Below are 19,198 nucleotides of genomic sequence, written 5' to 3'. Positions count from 1 at the left end.
TGTAAAGTGGGGATCATACTAGCGCTTAACTCCCAGGGTTGTTGTAAGGATAAAATGAGATAATCTGTAAAGTATTTCACACAGTTCCTGGCACATAGTAGGTACTTAGTAAATGCTTGTTCCCTTCCCCTTAATTAGTATCAGTTTTGTATTTGAAAGACAGCATCACACACACAGTCCATAACTTACCAATGTTAATGGGCTGATCATGTTAGCTTTCTTCATTTTTTTCCCATCTTGTTGGTTACTGAAAAAGATAATAGTTGGAATTATAAATGTACTATAAATATTTTGTATATTTCATGAGATAAAACCAACCAATCAACAGTTATTAAGCACCACTTATGCATATTTCAGGCATTTGATAAGTCATAACAATGGGGCATAAAATGTTTCAGGGGGCAGATTTATGATTTCCTTAGTCTTTGAGAGCTGTCTGAAGCACTAAGAGTTTGTGACTTGCCCATTCATTGTCACAGAAAGAATGTTTCAGAGATGAGATTTGAACTCAAGTTGCCCTAACTCTAAGACCAGCTCTCTACCTTTTTTTCTTCTTCAACTAACAAAAATTTGTTTTCTTTCTTTCCCACTATCTACTATTTAAAAAAGAAAAAGAAAAGCATCACCCCTCTGTTAGGAGGTGGGTAGCATCACTGGTTATCTAAAGTCAAGGGTTTTAGTTATATCAAAGAGAATTCTTAAGTCTTTCAAAGTTGATTTTCTGTACAAGGTTCTTGTTCTTGTTATATAAGTTGTTCTCCTGGTTCTGCTAATTTCAGTCTGTTTCAGTTTAAATAAGTCCTCCCAGATTTCTCTGAAACTATCTTGTTCACCATTTGTTATCAGGCAATAGTATTCTATTACATTCATATGCCATATTTTTTTCAGCCATTCATCGATTGATGGGTATCCCTTTAGTTTCTAGTATGTTGCCACAAAAAAAAGAACTGCTATAAATATTTTTGTGTGTATGAGACCCTTTCATTTTTATTTATCTCTTCAGTGAATAGACCTAGCAGTACATTGCTAGGTCAAAGCGTTGCTGTTCATCTTTCATTTTCAAAGAGGACCAATGACATCATTGGGTGAGATCTTGACTTGCATGTGAATTGGATTTAGATGAGTCAGAGTTGCACAAAGTCATACGCCTCACTCTCTCTTCCAGAGTCATCAAAGTCCAGTGGCAAGACAAAAGTCTTGAAGACCAGCGATGGCCAGTGTGGAAAATATTATACTATTTTATATCATTTCTAATTTTAACCAGACCCAGAGCCTGAATTAATGAGTAACTGGAAGAAGATCCAGGACCTGGGCTTCTTTGTTCTCTCTAAAAGTTTGCTCAGGAAATACCCTTACCACTATCAACAAGGCCAGATTAGACTGACCTAAGGACATTCTTACCCCTGTTAGCCATTAAAGGATGAGACCCTAACCATAAGAAAGACAACTTCGCTTAATATTAACTGACCTTTGTCAACATGCTTTACAAATCCTATTCCATTAAGGAAAATCCTCTTCTTGTATCATGGTTAAACATACATGGGGGTCATAAACGTGAGGTAATACAGGCTTGCTAGGTCTGCTAAAATAATGTATATAAGTTTTCTCATTGCTTTGTTCAGAGAGCCAGAGCTTATGCTCTGACTCCTTGTATGTACAAGTAAGCTAGCTTAGCTATGCTTTAAGGGAAAATAATAAACAACATGGATTTTTCTATCACCTAGCTCTGTTGTTTCCTTCAACCAAATTTTCAGGTTTAACACCGGGGAGTGGATGACCTTGGCATCTTCAATGTTTGACCAAGCTTTAAAGCAGCATCTGCTTCAGCTGTCCTCATGGCTGTTGGCACAAAGTGTTCTCATCCACCCATTCCATTGGGGGAAGTTGGGGATGTCTAGGTCAAAGGGCATATATAGATAGTTTAGTGACTTTGGGGCTACAGTTCCAAATTGATTTGCCAGATATACTAGCGCTCTATCCACTATATTACCTCTCTCTGTGACTCTCTACATATATAAGTAATAGCTATGAGAAATGAAAATTTTCCATAGTTATTGTCTTCCCAGGTTAAATGATAAGACTACTGGATAGCTAACTGATACCCAATAGGGATGTGTACAAACATCTGTGGGTGATTTTCCTCTTCTAGATACAGGATTTAGAAAATCCACACTTTTTTTGTCCAGATCTGTTATTTCATTGGCATAGGGAACTCCCAGGAAGGAACCTACTTCTATTAATATGGATTAATGTCTGTTTTGCAACTTATAGGATTAGAGAATTGTCAGGGACATTGCGGACATTGGGTGACTTGGCCAGGGTCAAATAGGCAGATCTCTTTGCATTATACCATACTGACTCCAAAATCTCAATGAAAATGATTTTTATAATTATATATAGGAAACTATCGTGATCAGCAGTTTTATAATTTGTGATTTTCAGTATGAGTGGTCCTATAATAAATTCACACAGAGGGTGCTCTGGGTAGCCAGGGCCTTAGCCCCACAGAGCATGGGTACTCAACTTTCTAACATTAACATGTTGTTACTGGATTCCTGATTAATGACTGTTGTTCACCCAGCCCAGATCCAGCACAGCAGTCCCTGATTTTATGCTGGTCTCTGAATGGGAAGGTCCCACTGGGCTGTTATATTGTTTCAGTAATTCCAAAACTGAGGGTAACTAGATAGCTCAGTGGATAAAGTGTCAGGTAGTGGAGTGAGGAAGACTCATCTTTCTGAGTTCAAATCTGGCCTCAGACACTTACTAGCTGTGTGACCCTGGGCAAGTCACTTAATCCTGTTTGCCTCAATTTCCTCAGCTGTAAAATGAGAAGGAAATAGCAAACTATTCCAGTATCTTTGCCAAGAACACCCCAAAAGGGGTCATGAAGAGTCAGACACAACTAAAAGACTGAAAAACAAGAAACTCCAAAACTAAGTGGCATAATAAAAGCCAGCATTTTCTTGATATTTGAAGAACATGGTATCAATAAAATTCGTGCCTGAGCTGACCCAGGATAAATTAGCAATACATGGAAGGATATATTTTAGGTGTCAAATAAGCCTTATAAGCAATAGATACAATGTAGGTAAGGGTAGTCAGAGCAACTTTAAGGTGGAGAGGTTTTACGAAGTCAACTGTTAAAAACAAATAAAACTATTAGTTTTGAAAAAGTATAATATTTCCCAGAAAAGCTTTTCTTTTAGTTAATATTATCAGGCTATTAAGTTGACCAATAGTTTCTCTGTTGATTTTGATAAATTACAATTAATAGATGTGCTAAGGCAGAAGAGCACTGGCCAGAGACTTGCTGCCTGCATTCAACTTCAGATCAGGTTTCTTGAAATTCCTGGAAAGAAAAGAGCTCTGTGTTTCAATTGGATTTGAATTTTCCAGTTCATCTAATCAAGTTTAAACAAAGCTCCCCAAAAGACAGTGTGGCTCCCAATGAATATGACCCAACTTTCATAGAGAAAACAAGCCAGTGCAATGCTGCAGCTCTAGCAATAAAGACCAGGGCAGTAACTGACAATACTGGATTTGGAGTCAAACACTTGGACTCCCTTCCCACTTCTGCTACTTAGTACCTGTGTTACTGTGGCCAAGACATTTAACATTTATGTGCCTTAGGTTTTTCATCTGTCAAAAACAAATGGTATTGATTCTGGAGGGCAATTTGGAACTATGCCCAAAGGGCTATAAAACTGTGCATACCTTTTAACCCTATTAGGTCTGTATCCCAAAGACATAGAAACAAAAAGCAAAAGGACCTATATGTACAAAAATATTCACAGCAGCTCTTTTTGTGATGGCAAAGAATTGGAAATTGAGGGAATGCCCATCAATTGGAGAATGGCAGAACAAGTTGTGGTATATGATTGTGATGGAATACTATTGTGCTCCAAGAAATGAGGTGCAGAAAAACCTGGGAAGATTTATATGAACTGATACAAACTGATGCAACATGAAGTGAGCAGAATTGGAAGGACACCGTACATAGTGGTAGCAATATTGTATGGTGATCAACTATGAACGACTTAGCTATTCTCAGCAATACAATGATCCTAGACATTTCTGAAGGACTTATCATGAGAAGTGTTCTCCACCTCAAGAGAAAGAACTGATGAAGTCTGAATACAGATCAAAACATATCTGTTTTTACTTTATTTTGTCTGTATTTTCTTTTACAACATGGCTAATATAGAAATATATTTTTTTTCTGGTTTATTTTCTTTTTTTTTTTTTATAAATTTCTTTATTTATTTTTAGTTTACCACACACGGTTCTACATAGTCTTGAGTTCCAGTTTTTCTCCCCTCCCTTCCCCCTCCCTCCCCAAGACGGCATGAAGTCTCATATAGCTGTCATGTATAACTTCGCATTGAATTAATTTATGCACTAGTCAAGTCGTGGAGAAGAACCTTGACCAATGGAATGAATCATGAGAAAGAAGAAACAGAACCAAAAAAAAAAAAAAAACCAAAAACAAAAACAAAAGAGAAGCAGAAAAGGCGAGCTTGTAGTGTGCCTCAGTCTGTATTCAAACTTCGCAGTTCTTTGTCTCGATGAAGATAGTATTCTCCATCGTGAGTCCCCTGGAGTTGTCCTTGTCCCTTAGGTTGCTGAGAAAAGCGCAGTATGTCAGGGTTGGTCCTCACGGAATCCATATATCTGTGGCTGTGCACAACGTTCTCCTGGCTCTGCTCCGCTCACTCAGCATTATGTTGTGTAGGTTTTTCCAGGTTGTTATGAAGTCTGCATCATCCCCATTTCTTGTGGCACAATAGTATTCCATCACCTTCATATACCACAGCTTGTTCAGCCATTCCCCAATTGATGGGCATCCCTTTGATTTCCAATTCTTGGCTACCACAAAGAGAGCTGCTATAAATATTCTTGTACATATGGGTCCTTTTCCCGCTTGCGTGATTTCTTTGGGATACAACCCTAGAAGTGGTATTGCTGGGTCAAAGGGTATGAACATTTCTATAGCCCTTTGGGCATAGTTCCAAACCGCCCTCCAAAATGGCTGGATCAGCTCACAACTCCACCAGCAATGTAACAATGTTCCAATTTCCCCACATCCTTTCCAGCATTTATCATTCTCCTGATTTGTTATTTTAGCCAATCTGACAGGAGAGATGTGGTATCTAAGAGTTGTTTTGATTTGCATTTCTCTAATCAGCAGCGATCCAGAGCATTTTTCCATATGCCTGTAGATAGCTTTAATTTCTTCCTCTGAAAACTGCCTGTTCATATCCTTTGACCATTTCTCAATTGGGGAATGGCTTGTATTCCTATATATTTGGCTCAGCTCCCTGTATATTTTAGAGATGAGGCCTTTATCAGAGGTACTAGTTGCAAAGATTTTCTCCCAATTTTCTGCTTCCCTCCTAATTCTTGTTGCATTGGCTTTTTTTGTACAAAAACATTTCAATTTGACATAATCAAAATTATCCATTTTGCATTTTGTAATGCTCTCTGTCTCTTGTTGGGTCATGAATTCTTTACTTTTCCACAAATCTGATAAGTAAACTATTCCTTGCTTTCCCAAATTACTTAGAGTATCAACTTTTACTCCTAAATCATGAAAGAAATATATTTTATATGACTGCACATGTATAATCTATATTAAATTTCTTGCCTTCTCAAGGAGGGGAGGGGAGAACAAGGAAGAAAGAGAATTTGGAACTCAAAATTATTTTAAATGTTAGAAATTTTTCTTACATGTAATTGGGAAAAACATACAACATAGAAAAAAAATTAGAAATAAATTGGGTTGGACAAGATAATAATCTCTAAGGTCCTGTCCAGTTCCAAAGTAAAAACTATGAACTATTTTCCCAATTAATCAAATTCCTGACATCTAGTGAACCACTTTTTAAATCAAACACTACTGTAGTCATAGCATGTATAACACAACCCAACAACCTCATATTGAAGATTCTCCTCCTGGAAGCTTCAGCTAGGGAGAATCCTAGAGGAGATAGTGCTCTTACATAATTGGAAGCCAATGCATACCCTATGCAATATGGTACCCCAGAGTCATTTCTTGGCAATGCCTGAGGTGTCTATTCAGTCATATCCAAGACTTTTTTGGGGGGGTGGATTTTTTTCTGGGACTGTGGTCTCAATAAAAATCCTGACCCCTTTCATATTTTATCTTGTCACCACAATCTATGTCTACATAGGCAGAAGTCGCAGGTGCATAAAAAGATCTTTTTTATTATCAAGGTGAAGGAAGGAGAACTGGTCTGGGTTACAGAGGATTTCGAAGCAAAACATCAGCTAAACTCAGTCTGACAGTGCAGTTTCTTCTTACAGATAGAAACCATCATTCATAGAGCTATCCTGTTCACCTTACTCAGGTTTCCAAAAAAAATCAAATAATCTGACAAAAGCATGAGTCACCTTCACCAGGTACTGCCTATTTTTTATTAATTTTAAAAATTTAATCTCTGTTCTCAGCTCTTTTTTCTGGTCTTTGAAGTATATTAATCATTTCTCGCTGAGGCCCAAGTGAGTGGGACCTGCTTAGTCTTAAGTCAGCTCTACCCACCTTGGATAGAACCTTTCCTGCTTGCAAGTTCTCTTGTTTCCTGGAGCTCTCAGCAGAAAAAAAAGGCTTTGGTCCAATATGGGCCCCAAATTGTCTCCTCTGTCCCCAGATCTGATGCATTGCTTTGTAAATTCCTTATTCTCCATTCTTAGGGTTTTCTCCAATTCCTGACCTCAAGAACCAACTTATCTTTCTCCATCTTTACCCTTGTCCTTTTGCTGGTGACAGAGACACTGTACTTTCCTTGTGCACGTCCTACTGCCTTGCCCAGAACTGGCACTAATGGACATAGGTTTTGTGTTGCCTGAATTCTGTTGGGTTTTCTTTTCAATCTCTCCCCCACCAATACAGAGTCTCTTACTCTCTCTGTGAATTTTTGTTGGTTGTTGTTGTTCTTGCCTGGAATGTTCTTGATGTCTGATTGTTAGAACCCTAACCTCATAAACATGATCTCTCCCTTGGTTCCTGATAGGGCTTTGTCTAGATCTTGCTTTTGCCCTTCTTATATTATTCCTTAATTGTACATTAACCCCAAATTGCTGACAGCACTCCCTTCCTCTACCCACTCTTACCCCCACAACAGATAGTCAAGTGTTTGAATGCCAGGTTTAGGCTGCTTCTCATCTTTGTACCTCCACTGCCCAGCTTACAGCCTTGAATACAGAAGATGCACAAGAAAGACTAATTGAATTGAACACACTCCGATCCACCATCGTGCTGAACTCTGCACCTATCATATGGGCTTCCTTTAGATATCTTGTCCTTTCTAGTTTCTACCAGTTTGATCCTCTTCATCCTTTCCTTTTCCCAATTTCAAGCTTTTTTTAAAGGAGGGATTCTATTTAATAGAAGGGCCAGATTATAAGAATATCTCAAAGGACCAAGTGAGATATTAATATAGTGCATTTGCACATATTAGAGATAATGGGGTGAAAATTTAGTAAAATTATAATGAGGCAGCTAGGTGGCACAGTAGATAGAACACAGGACCTGGAGTTAGAATAGACCTGAGTTCAAATCCAGCCTCAGACACTTACTAGCTAGGTGACCCTGGGCAAGTCACTTAACCCTGATTCCCTGACTTTCCTCATCCATAAAAAGAGCTGGAGAAGGAAATGGCAGGCCACTCTAGTATCTTTGTCAAGAAAACCCAAAATAGGGTGACAAAGAGTCCTATATAACTGAAATGATTAAACAACAACTGAATTATAATATCTTTTTGTAATCAATGGTATTACCACCAGACTGTATGGTGAACTTTACATTATTCACCATTGATAATCTACTGTATGGTTTTTCCATGGTAAACTTTAAATGGCAGGCATGTTTAACTTCCTCAGCTATGCAGTACAGGCTCCCAAGGCTCCTTCTTTCCCTGCCAAGTCAGTGTGTGCTTAGGAAGTATCCATTGATTTTAATATGTTCATAAGTGCAACATAACTAGAAAGGCAAAGGTGTTACAAATTCATCATTTAGAAACCAATAAGAATTTTTTTAAATCCAGTTACCTTGGATGGTTCTCTTCTACTGATGTCAAATCGCCTATTCCTTCAGCTTTGTACTTATGCCTGGTTTTGTTTATTTCAATATTTATCATTTTAACTAAGATTTAGAAATCAGCAGTCACACAGGTGAATACCAGCTGGAGTACTGTCCTCGGCTGGCAGCCACTGCTTTCCCCATGCCTTCTGGAACAATTCACTATTAATTATGATTTCCATACATCTGTCTCAATCACTTCACTCATGCCCAGCAGACTTTATCATATGTAAATATTAACTCATTCTTTAGGAGACTCATGACCTCATCAGTATGACGACATATTGCCCTGCTGTAGATAGCAGCATCTCTGGGTCTTCTCAGCCTCTGTGTCAGAGGAGTATAGAGTTCGAGCTAAAGGGACTTTAGAGACTATCTGACCCCCAACCCTGGACCTTTCACATGAGGAAACTGAAGTCCTGACAGGTGACTTATTCAAGGTCACACAGGTCTTTCCACAAATCCTCCTGAGGATTTTTCCAATATATTGGAAACTTTCATCTAGTTTTCTTTTTTTTAAGTATAGCTTGGTTTTCTTTTGAAAAGTATATATTAAATTTAATATGGTAGTACCCATGTTGCCCTGCTTGTTTGTGCCCCTTTTGAACTTCCTCCTAGGTATTTTTGTGTTTCCTTGTTTCTGGTTTTTCTTTTTAATGTAGTACTTTTTATGTCTGCACTATGTATCAAATCAGCATATAATCCCAAACTTAGTTAAGACCAATGCTAACCCCAATCATCATATAATTTAAAGGTCATGGGAACATAGATTTAGAGGTCATCATGTCCAACCCCCTTAATTTACAGATGAGGAAACTGAGGTTACGTGCCTTTCCTAGGGTCACATAGATAGTAAATGTCTGAGGTACCATTTGAACTCAGATCTTCCACACTCCAAATTCAGCACCCTATGCATCACAGTTGCTATCTCTCCTTAAAGATGAGGAATTTCCCCAGACCGCATACACTGCTTGCTGTCTGTTTACAGACATTTATTCAACTGCTCCAAATTATGCACATATATTTTTATTGTCTGAAGACTTCATTAATCCATCTGTAGGAACAGTTCTATTATTAAGATTTTTGGGTTGGAAAATAATCCATTCATCTGATGAAACAAAGGTCAAAAATATGGGCTGGAGGTTCATCGTCAAATGTTAATTTGTCAGTGTGAGATTATGGTACCAACAGTTTGAAGTTTCCTTGTTATCAACATAGGGAAGATACATTGTAACACATTCCATAAGCTATGCTATAATAGTATTATTGATGACTGAGCTTCAACTAACTGAGTCAAATACCTCTTAGTATCTGGCCCAAACCTCTGACTTTCCAGATGGGGAAACTGAGCCCCTGAGAAGGGACTTATTCAAAATCACACAGGTCTTTCCATAAATCTTCCCTAGAGGATTTCTCCAAAATATTGGAAACATTCATCTAGTTTTCCTTTTTTTAAGTATAGCTTGGTAACTGTTTTGACATCAGAACACAGGTGGCTCCCAATCTACATATGGGATTCAGGAAATCTGCAAAGCATTTTAGCAATGAAACAAAAATCTGCACAATAACCTATTAAGGAAACAGTAGAAAATAAAGGATACTCTACACTTTCTTAAAAGGGGAGTAATTACATTTATATGTATTTTCAAGAATAAAGTTATAACTGGAGCAAGTTGAATAAAATTTGATATTTTGAAAAGTCCTTTGCATCTTTCTTATGCTAGAAGACAAAACAATGCCTGTTTTCTAGTTCACAATAGATAGAGTGCTGGGTCTGGAATCAGGAAGCCCTGAGTTTAAATCTGAACTCAGACACTAGCTGTGTGACCCTGGGCAAGTCACTTAAACTTATATGCCTCAGTTTCCTCTCCCGTCAATGTGTTAGAGAAGGAAGTGGAAGACCACTCTAGCATATTTGCAAAAAAACCCTCAAAACCCAAATGGGGTCACAAAAGCTGGATATGACTGAAACAAGTGTTCAATCAAAACAGCGGCAACAACAAATCATATAAAATCGGAGAGTGATTTTTAACAATTTGAGCTCATTGGACTCACGAAGGGATCAAAATTCCATCCCAGATTCATTCCTCATCAGAAGAGGATTCTACTCAGCCTTCTTCCAAATTCTCGCCTTTTTCAGAAAAGGTATTACCAAACACCTATTTAAAGGATGAGCCCAGACTTCTTCTCTCTATTGTTTTCTTCCCTCTCACCCCCACTCTCAAATTTTTAGGAGGAAGAGGTGGAGGAGAAGGAGGAAGAAAGGAGAAAGAGAAGGAGAAAATAAAGGAAAGGGGAAGGGGAATGCAGGGGGACCTGAGGTATAAGGTACATTTACCCACTTGAAGTACTGGTTTCTCTTGTGCTCTAGCATAACGTCTCCTGGCCCACAGAAAATGTTCACTGCAAAGACCAGGTGCATCTTCTGCTGTGTGTACAGGAAGCATCGTTTCTTATGGTGCTAAGGACTCTTTCTCGCCCCTATACTACATGTCCATCTCTCGCTCACCCTTAAAGAAGGGAGCTACAGGACAAGGGAGGACTAGTACCTCTTGCCAAAGCATCTCTCAAGTCTTAGGGACAATGCAGCACCCCATCCCCAACTCTGCTGACAAAAAGAGTACCTTAAGATTGTCCACTTGCCCAACGCTGAGCTCAATGGTAATGTCCCACCTAAGCCTCTAAAGCTTAGCAGCAACCATGACGGTCAATTAAAAATCCCACAATCTCCCATCCCTGGGGTATCACTCCACTTTGTGATCACAGATATGCTAACTAAAGTGACTCACTTCCTTCCCTGAGCTGGACCCCTACCAGGATCAAAAAGGTACTTTCTTGCTCTCTGGTCTCCTCATATCAGCTCCAATCAGGTTGCACAGGATAGGCCTCATTTTTAATACCCTTTATTGGCTCTGAAGATTAAGATTCATTCTGCTTGGAGTATCATATCACCAGGTACCTGAACAATACATAAGGTTCCATACCTCCTACCAGGGCAGTTAGGTGGCTCAAGAGATAGAAGGCTGGGCCTGGAGTCAGGAGGACCTGAAGTCAAATCCAGCCTCAGACACTAGCTGTGTGACCCTGGGCAAATCATTCAAAATCTGTTTGCCTCAGTTTCCTCCATTGTACTGGAGAAGGAATTGGCCAAAAAACTCCAGTATCATTGCCAAGAAAACCCCATAAATGGGGTCATAAATAATTAGACATGATTGAACAATTTAACAACAAGAACCTCCTACCAGCAAGATAATTGAATTGAGGAAACAGAATCCGATGTAACAAAACAAAATAAAACAGGTTAGTGTGTCATTAGTTCCTAAGACTGGGGAAAGGAATCATCATTTAATTAAAAAAATACTACTAAGGAAACTGGGCTTTTAGATCCATACCATATACTTTTTTTTTGGACCTGTGATTTCACTGGTATAGGCCAGAGGTGTCAAACATTAGGCCTACAGGCCACACGTGGGCCAACACCGTCCAGAAGATGGCCCAAACCAAATAAAAATGTAATTCCTATCTGATTTTAATGTGTTGATGTCTTAATACATACACACATGTGTGTATATATACATACACGTATGTGTGTATATATACATACACGTGTATGTATACATATCTGTTCATTGTATGTATGTGCACATACATACAATACACACATATCTATATATCTCTATCTATATACCTATATATCTCTATCTCTATCTCTATCTACACATGTGGTTTTCTAAGTCAATATGTGGCCCATAAAGATCCTTATGTATGGTTTAGCGGCCACTGTTTCTATTTGAAATTTGATACCACGGGTATAGGGAACTCCCCTTACTAATGTAGATGAGCATCTGCTTTGCAATTTATAATCTTAGACAGTTGGCTGGGAACCAGCAGCCAACTCTGGAGGTTAAGTGACCTGCACCATGTCCCACAGCTGGCATATAGCAGAGGCAGGGCTGGAAATCAGGTCATCCTAATTCGAAAGCAGGCCCTCCAGCAACCATGCCAAGCTGTCTCTCATCATGTACCACACTCTGCAATAAATCTTACTGGACCAATTATCTAAATATTTTAAAAATTATTCAAAACAGAGGAAATGTAATATTTGTTTCAACTATGGGAAGGAAGTACATTTTTATTAAACAAGGAGAAGATATTTTTGTAGGTTAAATTGATGGGCTTTGTTACATGAAAAGGTGTTTGTAAAAAAATCTCTAAAATAATTTTTAATTGAGAAAAATTTTCAATAAGTCTATTAGATAAAAGTATGAGACATAGAATGTATAGAGAACTGATGTATATCTGTGAGAATAAAATACTTTTCCCAAAGGAGAAATAATTAGACCACATAAAAGGCCATTTTTAAGGAGGAAATACAAATTGCTAATAGCTACCTGAAAAGATGCCCAGATTTCTTACTAGAAAAATAAAAATCAAGATAACCTTAATATAGGCTCTTATACTCACTAAACTCTCACAATAGTAATATATATATATATATGTATATATATATATATATATATATATATACATATAATCAAATGCTTTAGGAGCTGTGGAGAAACAAGACCATATTGTAGCATCTAGAGCTACACAGTAGATACTTAACCAATATTTTTTGGATATGAATTACACTGTTGCTTGTAGACTGCTGTGACCTTTTTGAAGATCTACACAAAAATATACAATAAAAGTCACAGAGCCATCAATTTCATTGCTATGACATTTTTAGTGTCTAGTATAGTATCTGGCATGCAGTAGGTACATAATAAATGCTTGCTAATTGCTTGATTTAGCCTAAAGATTGTGGAAAAAGTCCTATTGATATAAAAATATCAATAGCCACTTTCTTTGTAATAGGAAAAATCAGAATGAATTTATATGCTCAATGATTGGAGAATGGCTAAATAAATTATGGTATATTAATTTACTGGAAATTATAAATATTTATGCCATGTTATACAAGGAAATATGGAAAGACTTTTATGAAGTGATTCAAAGAAAGGCAAGCAGAACCAGAATAGCATACACATTAGCTATAATTATGTATTTTAAATATAAAGGGGAAAAATCAAAGGTAACAGAATCAACAGGGGACAGAAGACAAACAAGTATTTTTTATTAATTTGATTGGTTCCCTTTTATGGAAATATGCAGGATAATATGGCTAAGGTTTTAAGTATACTCTTAAGATGATACTTTGCATGTTTCTATTTTATTATTGTTAGTATACCATAAGTTTTTAATTACAGCCCTGCTCTGTCTACTGCAGAATTCTGTCAAAACAACTCTGCTCACCTCTCCACTTAAAGAATCACTTTTTACATGAATGGCAGCTTCTGTTCCCAGTTTTTCCTTGCCCTTGTATACCAATCCCTGCAGTTAATGGGAACTGGAGGTTCCTGAGGTTTACCCACAACATACTCTACAAGCAGCCAGAACAGCATTCAAATTTTAAGTCAGCTAGGCACTCACTAGCTCTTAAGTTGAAGGAACAGGTCTCCCTATGCTCACATAACCTCCAAAACCAAAAGACCATCCCTGAGACAAGCCTTGTGATCTTGTTAGGAGTACCTCTCTTGCTACTCATTCACTTAGTATCCCTTCAGCCACAAACACTGAAGCCTCATCCACCCCTAATAGTCAAGGATGGCTAAGAGAAATGAATAGCCCAAGAGATCTTAGAACTGTGGCGTTTTTGGGTTGGTGCCCAGTAACCTAGTAGATCAGCATGGCTACAGGTCTAAAAAGAAGGAATGGAAGCCAGCCTTCAAGATCATGCTCTGGATTTGGTAGTGGACTTCCATCAACGCTTCCTCACCAAGGCATAGTCTCTAATTCCAGAAAGGCATTCCAGTGGGATGAACTATGTCCGTCCCATAACAGTACTTATGCAATGGATCACAGGGCAAAACAAACTTGGTGTGATGAGATAGAGTGGAGGCAGGTGTGGGATGTGATCAGAACACAGCCATAGAAAAGACCATCTTGGATGAGGGAGTTTTGTCATTGATACTTTAAAAGCAGAGGCTCTTAATCTGAAGTCTTTGGACTTATTTCTTTTTTTTTTTTTGCAGGGGGGAAGGCAGGACAATTGAGGTTAAGTGACTTGCCCAAGGCCACACAGCTAGTAGATGTGTCAAGTGTCTGAGGCCAGTTTTGAACTTAGGTACTCCTGACTCAAGGGCTACTCACTGTTCTACTCACTGTGCCACCTAGCTGCATCCTTTGGACTTATTTCAAAAAAAAATTTTGATGACTCTATTTCAACACAATTGGTTTCTTTTGTAACTCTATATATTTTATTTCAAGCAGAGCAAAACTATTCTTCTGAGGTACCCAGAGGCTTCATCAGACTGCCATGGGGATCCATGACAACAATAAAGGTTAAGTACCTGTGCTTTACAGTTGCAATTTATATTGAGCCTTCTCTCTACATACTTCCCTCCTTGAGGGAAATATGAAACCTTAAGCTCTGCAAGAGAAAGAGCTTCTCTCTGTTCTGCATTCTTATTGCACATCACCATTATTCATGATCAGAACCACGGTAGGAACTCATCTAATGTTCAGCCAATCCAGTGACACTGTGTCACTGAAAATGTTCCATAGTCAATGACTTGTGATTAGTCCCTCCATTGCACCATCTGTTACTTTTCTTTACCTCCAAATTAACACTGTTGATTTTAACGATGAATACGGTATGAGAATCTTGAGGAATTCCTGGCACAGGAACTTCTTCTACCAATGCAAATTCAATCTAGTCTTCGATTTTGTGGATAAGAGCAACAGAGTAGACTTAAGTACAATGAGTTTGTGACTTGCCCAAGGTCAGAAAGCTGCTTTTAAAGCCAGTTCTTTCTGACTCTCATCCCAGCACTTTATGTACTGGGTCACTGCTGCTGATCACTTTATGTGTTTTTTAGGGGGCCATACTTCTGATTTCAATGATGTAAATAACTGCAGACCAGTGTCAGCTTGAAAACATATTTTTAGAACATAAGTTTTTAACAATGGGCCAACAGACCCCTTGAGCAGATTTTAGAAGATGTTGAACTTGGGTGGGAATTTTCATAACCTTTAACTGAAAGTTAGCATTTCCTTCATTATTTAAAAACATCATTCTGGGAAGGAGTACACAGTCTTCTCCAGACTGCCAAAGGGCTTAACAGAAAAAGTTAAGAACCCTTGCCTTACAAAGTTATCTGGGGGAAATAGGAGATTAAATGATTTGCCCAAGGTCAAAGAGCCACTATAGGTCCAAGCTTAAAGCAGGATTTCCTCAATCAGAGATTAGAAATTATCTTTATCCACTATGCCATACTGCCTTTGAACTTTCTGCAATTATAATTTTACACCATAAAATAAAAAGCTAGAATTTATATAGTACTTACGGTGTGCCAGACACTTCACAACGATTATCATTTGATCACCACAGTAACCCTGTGAAATAGGTGATTTTACTATCTCCATTTTACAACTAAGGAAACTGAGGCAAACAGAAGTTAAGTAACTTGTTCATGGATACACAGCTTGTAAATGTCAAAGGCCAGATCTCAGGGCCCAGTGCTTTATCTACTCTACCACCTAGCTGTCCAAACCATCTGTTTAGCTTTTTCCTTAATGCTATCCAGGAAAATTCCACTGAAATCTTACTTTAATGCATCATCCCTGTGGAGAGAAAGTGACCCTGGATTTTCAAAGGCTATGTCAAGGGAGTACATGGTCCAGCAGATTCTACAAAACATAAGGAAGGCCCAGAATTACTAATATATTATCTGCTATCATCTGAAAATAAGGTGAGATAAATTTCCAAAGATTTGTGTCTAGATTAGCTGAAGGATGAAGAATCATTTGACCAAAACAACCATTAAATTATAAGAGGTGTCAATCTCTGTGGGTAGAAGGAGCACCCAAAGATGCATAATCCCAGACCCTAGAAGTAATGAAATAAATACCCAGTAAAATGAAGTTTTCTATAGATTTTTGCCATACTGAGGAGGAAAAAAATCGCAGCTCTCCAAGTAGAATGAGACAGCATGATATAATGGTAAGAGCAGTGGAGTTCTAGTTAAAGAAACTTGTCTCACAAATTCCAGAGAACCTGTGTTACCTTTGGAAAAGTCACTTAGCTTTTCTGGGCCTCAATTTCTTCACATGCAATAGGGAGGGTTTAACTAGGTAATCTCTAAGGTCTCTTCCAGCCCTAAAATCCTATGAGCCTAAGAAATGATAGTACAATTATCAGCCAGTATTCAGACAGCTTGAAGGAATACTGGTGTCTTCCTGGGTTGATCATTTGGCAAAGTACTTCAATTAGTTCTGGGTGGCCTGGCATGAACTCAGCCACTGTAAGCAACAGTTTCATCAACTACCTGGGTGTAAATGAAAAGGGGATTCCTTCTACCTACTACCTCAGGTGAGAGACCTTTTCCAGACTTAGGAGCTTTACTTAGAAGCCATCCCCTCAGCACCAAAGATACTTGTTCCCATCAGAGACCAAAAGGATACTTTTCCTAAAGCAACAGAGCTCAGGGTTTTTCACCCTCTCACTTCAAGCACGGCTGAATTGGAACCAAACACTAGCTACTCAGGGAGAAAGGCTGCTGCGGAAAGGCCCCTTTCCAAAGGGGGAAAGGACGGTGGGGGAGGGAATATGACCATTTGCAGGGCTGACCTTCTTTCCTCTTCTTTCTCTTAAAAAATAAAGCACCCAAGGGACAAAAAACAAGAGGAGAAAAACGACCCACAGAACTTAGACCGGGTTCTTTGAAGGTGCATACATATTACGACTAACTCCGGTTTCCCAAATGTAATCTATGCACAGATATTTGCCTGAGGCTTTCCTGACAGGAATAGAGACAAGAAGGGCAGCCTTTTCTTCTCCAATCCTCCTCCGGAAGGAGACTGGCAGATGCTGCTGCTTGGATGCTGGGAGCTTCCCAAACAAAAGCAAACAACAACAAAAACTTTTGCTTCAAGGTCAAAATCTCCAGAGAAGCCTCCCCAAAGGCTCTAAAGGGGGGCGCTTTATTTCATAGATTCCGAATGAAAGAAGGGCAGCAAGAGATTCTTCTGAATTTTTTTTTCCTGGGCCAAGTTAGACACTATGCACCGGTAACTAAATGGAATGACGGGTGTACGGACCTTGTGGTGGCTAGTTCAAAGTCACCCTCGGCTCCCGAGGAGCTGCCGGCTGTCCCGTTCCTTTCCTCCTCACGGTCCATCTCAGCCTGCCTAGGGGGAAAAAAAGCACGGGACTGAAGAGCACATGCACTTGTTTCCTTCCACCCAGGACATGTCCCCTCCCCATCCCCCACGCCCATCATCCTCTCCCCATCCGATCCTCCTCCCTCACCTCCCTGGATGGCATGGGGGCACATCTGGGTGGAAGGGTCCCCAGCTGCTCGGGCAGTGCCCCCCGGACAGGTCGTTTTCTCTAGTCCTCCCTGGGATGCCTGTAATGCCCAGCCAGAGTCCGGAGGCCCGGAATCCCCGGGCCCGGGCCGCCCGCGTGTGCCTGGGCACCCAGCTCACCTCCAAGTTCTTTGTCCCGCTCTAAGAACACACAGCTCCCTAGGACACGGCCGAGGCCCAGCTCACTGGACTTTGCTCGCCGCGGCCTCGCTGCCTCCTCCTCCCAGCCCCACGCAGCCTGACCTCTCGGGGCGCTGCAGGTCAACGCCTCCCCGGGGCCGCCCGGGGCTGGGGGGCTGTCAGGGCCCGCAGGAGGAAGACGGACAAGCCCTGCGCGCGGAACTGCTGGGGTGAGAGGCACCGTCGGCCCGCCGCCCCCACTGCTGCTCCCCTCGACCCCCACCCCCACTCCTCTCCCCGCGACCCCCACCCCCACTCCAGGCCTCTAGGGCCGTGGTGAGTGGCTGTCGCCTCCTTCCCCCAGCCAAGTACTGATGGGGTGGGGGCAGCCGTGGATGCTGCTGTGGTGATACCCGAGCCAAGCCCTGCCAAGCCCAGGAGCTAGGATGTTTCCCCTGGCGAGTCTAGCTTTCTGAGACACTCTAAGTACGGGGCAGTTTACTTTATCAGTTGTACAATTTTCACACACACGCACACACACACACACACGCATCCTTGGCTGATGCAGGGACAGAGACTGTTTCTTTCTCTTTTATGCCTATATGGGCTACTTTTTCTGGCTGCCAACCAGAGATCACAGGGCTGAAAAGAATCCAGTGGAGACCACTATACCAGCTCTCATCTCCCACCTCTAACTACCCCTCCTCAAGACTGATTAATCTATGCAAGTCATGAATCTTCAAAATCAAAAGAGTTTTCTTTATGTTTCGCCTTTGTCTCGCCACAAAGTCTGCTTCTTTCCTTTAGTTTTAAAGCTAGAAAGGATGCTTGTGGTCATCATACCGGAGACTTTTGTTTTAAAAAAGTTTAAATGCCTTTTGTTTTTACCCAGTCATTCCCCCTGATTCTCCTTACCTCTCTCTGCATCTCTTCATACTAGGTGGTAGACCAGGATGCATGATGGAGGAGGAGTCAGGAAGAGTTAAGTTAGAGTCCTGTCTCAGACCTTCATTAGCTACGTGATTAGGACAAAGTCATTTGACTTCTCTCAGCCTCAGTTTTCTCATCTGGGAAAGAGTAGTAATAAGAGGATCTACCTCACGAGTTATTGTGGGGATCAAATGAGATAAATCACTTTGCAAACCTCAAAATTGCACATAAACATTGGCCAATATTGTTCTTACTTTCATGGACTTCCCACATTTTCCTAAATTCTCATATTCTTTTTATGAGCTCAAAGCTCAGCAGTATTCCATGACATCCACAAACTCTAGTTTGTTTGACATTCTCTACTGACCTCATCCAATGCTGTGAATACCTTGGCTTCACTTTTAGTGTCTAAGGCTGAGGCGACCTCATGGAGTAGAAGGATCTTGGGATGCTGAAGGAGAGCTCAAACAATTGCTGTTCTTTGTTTCTGACCTCTTTCTCAAACTAGTGTCAAATCTCTGTAATAGAAAGCAACTGAAGAAACAGCTTGTCCCTGCAGTGGATAGAGAAGAGTGCTAGACTTAGGATAAGGAAGACCTGAGTTCAAATCCAGCCTCAGACACTTTTTAACCTATC

The 19,198-nt window shown here is 40.0% G+C and overlaps 1 protein-coding gene across 1 annotated transcript in view; it reads right to left on the bottom strand.

The window, feature by feature from the left end:
• LOC118850266 (phosphatidylcholine translocator ABCB4-like) overlaps positions 1-17,633 on the bottom strand; it is a 124,237-nt gene extending 106,604 nt beyond the window's left edge. Inside the window, exons 1-3 of the mRNA XM_036759530.1 lie at positions 17,454-17,633; positions 17,243-17,332; positions 190-247 (exon numbers count right to left, since the gene is read on the bottom strand). Of these exons, the coding sequence (XP_036615425.1) occupies positions 190-247; positions 17,243-17,322 (138 nt within the window). The 5' untranslated portion in view covers positions 17,323-17,332; positions 17,454-17,633. The remainder of the gene's footprint in view (positions 1-189; positions 248-17,242; positions 17,333-17,453) is intronic.
• Between the last annotated feature and the right edge of the window lie 1,565 nt (positions 17,634-19,198).

This window comes from Trichosurus vulpecula, chromosome 5 (assembly GCF_011100635.1).
Source record: "Trichosurus vulpecula isolate mTriVul1 chromosome 5, mTriVul1.pri, whole genome shotgun sequence".
Taxonomy (NCBI): Eukaryota; Metazoa; Chordata; class Mammalia; order Diprotodontia; family Phalangeridae; genus Trichosurus; species Trichosurus vulpecula.
Note: the sequence above shows the minus strand (reverse complement) of the source record. Positions and strands in the feature narration are given on the sequence as shown.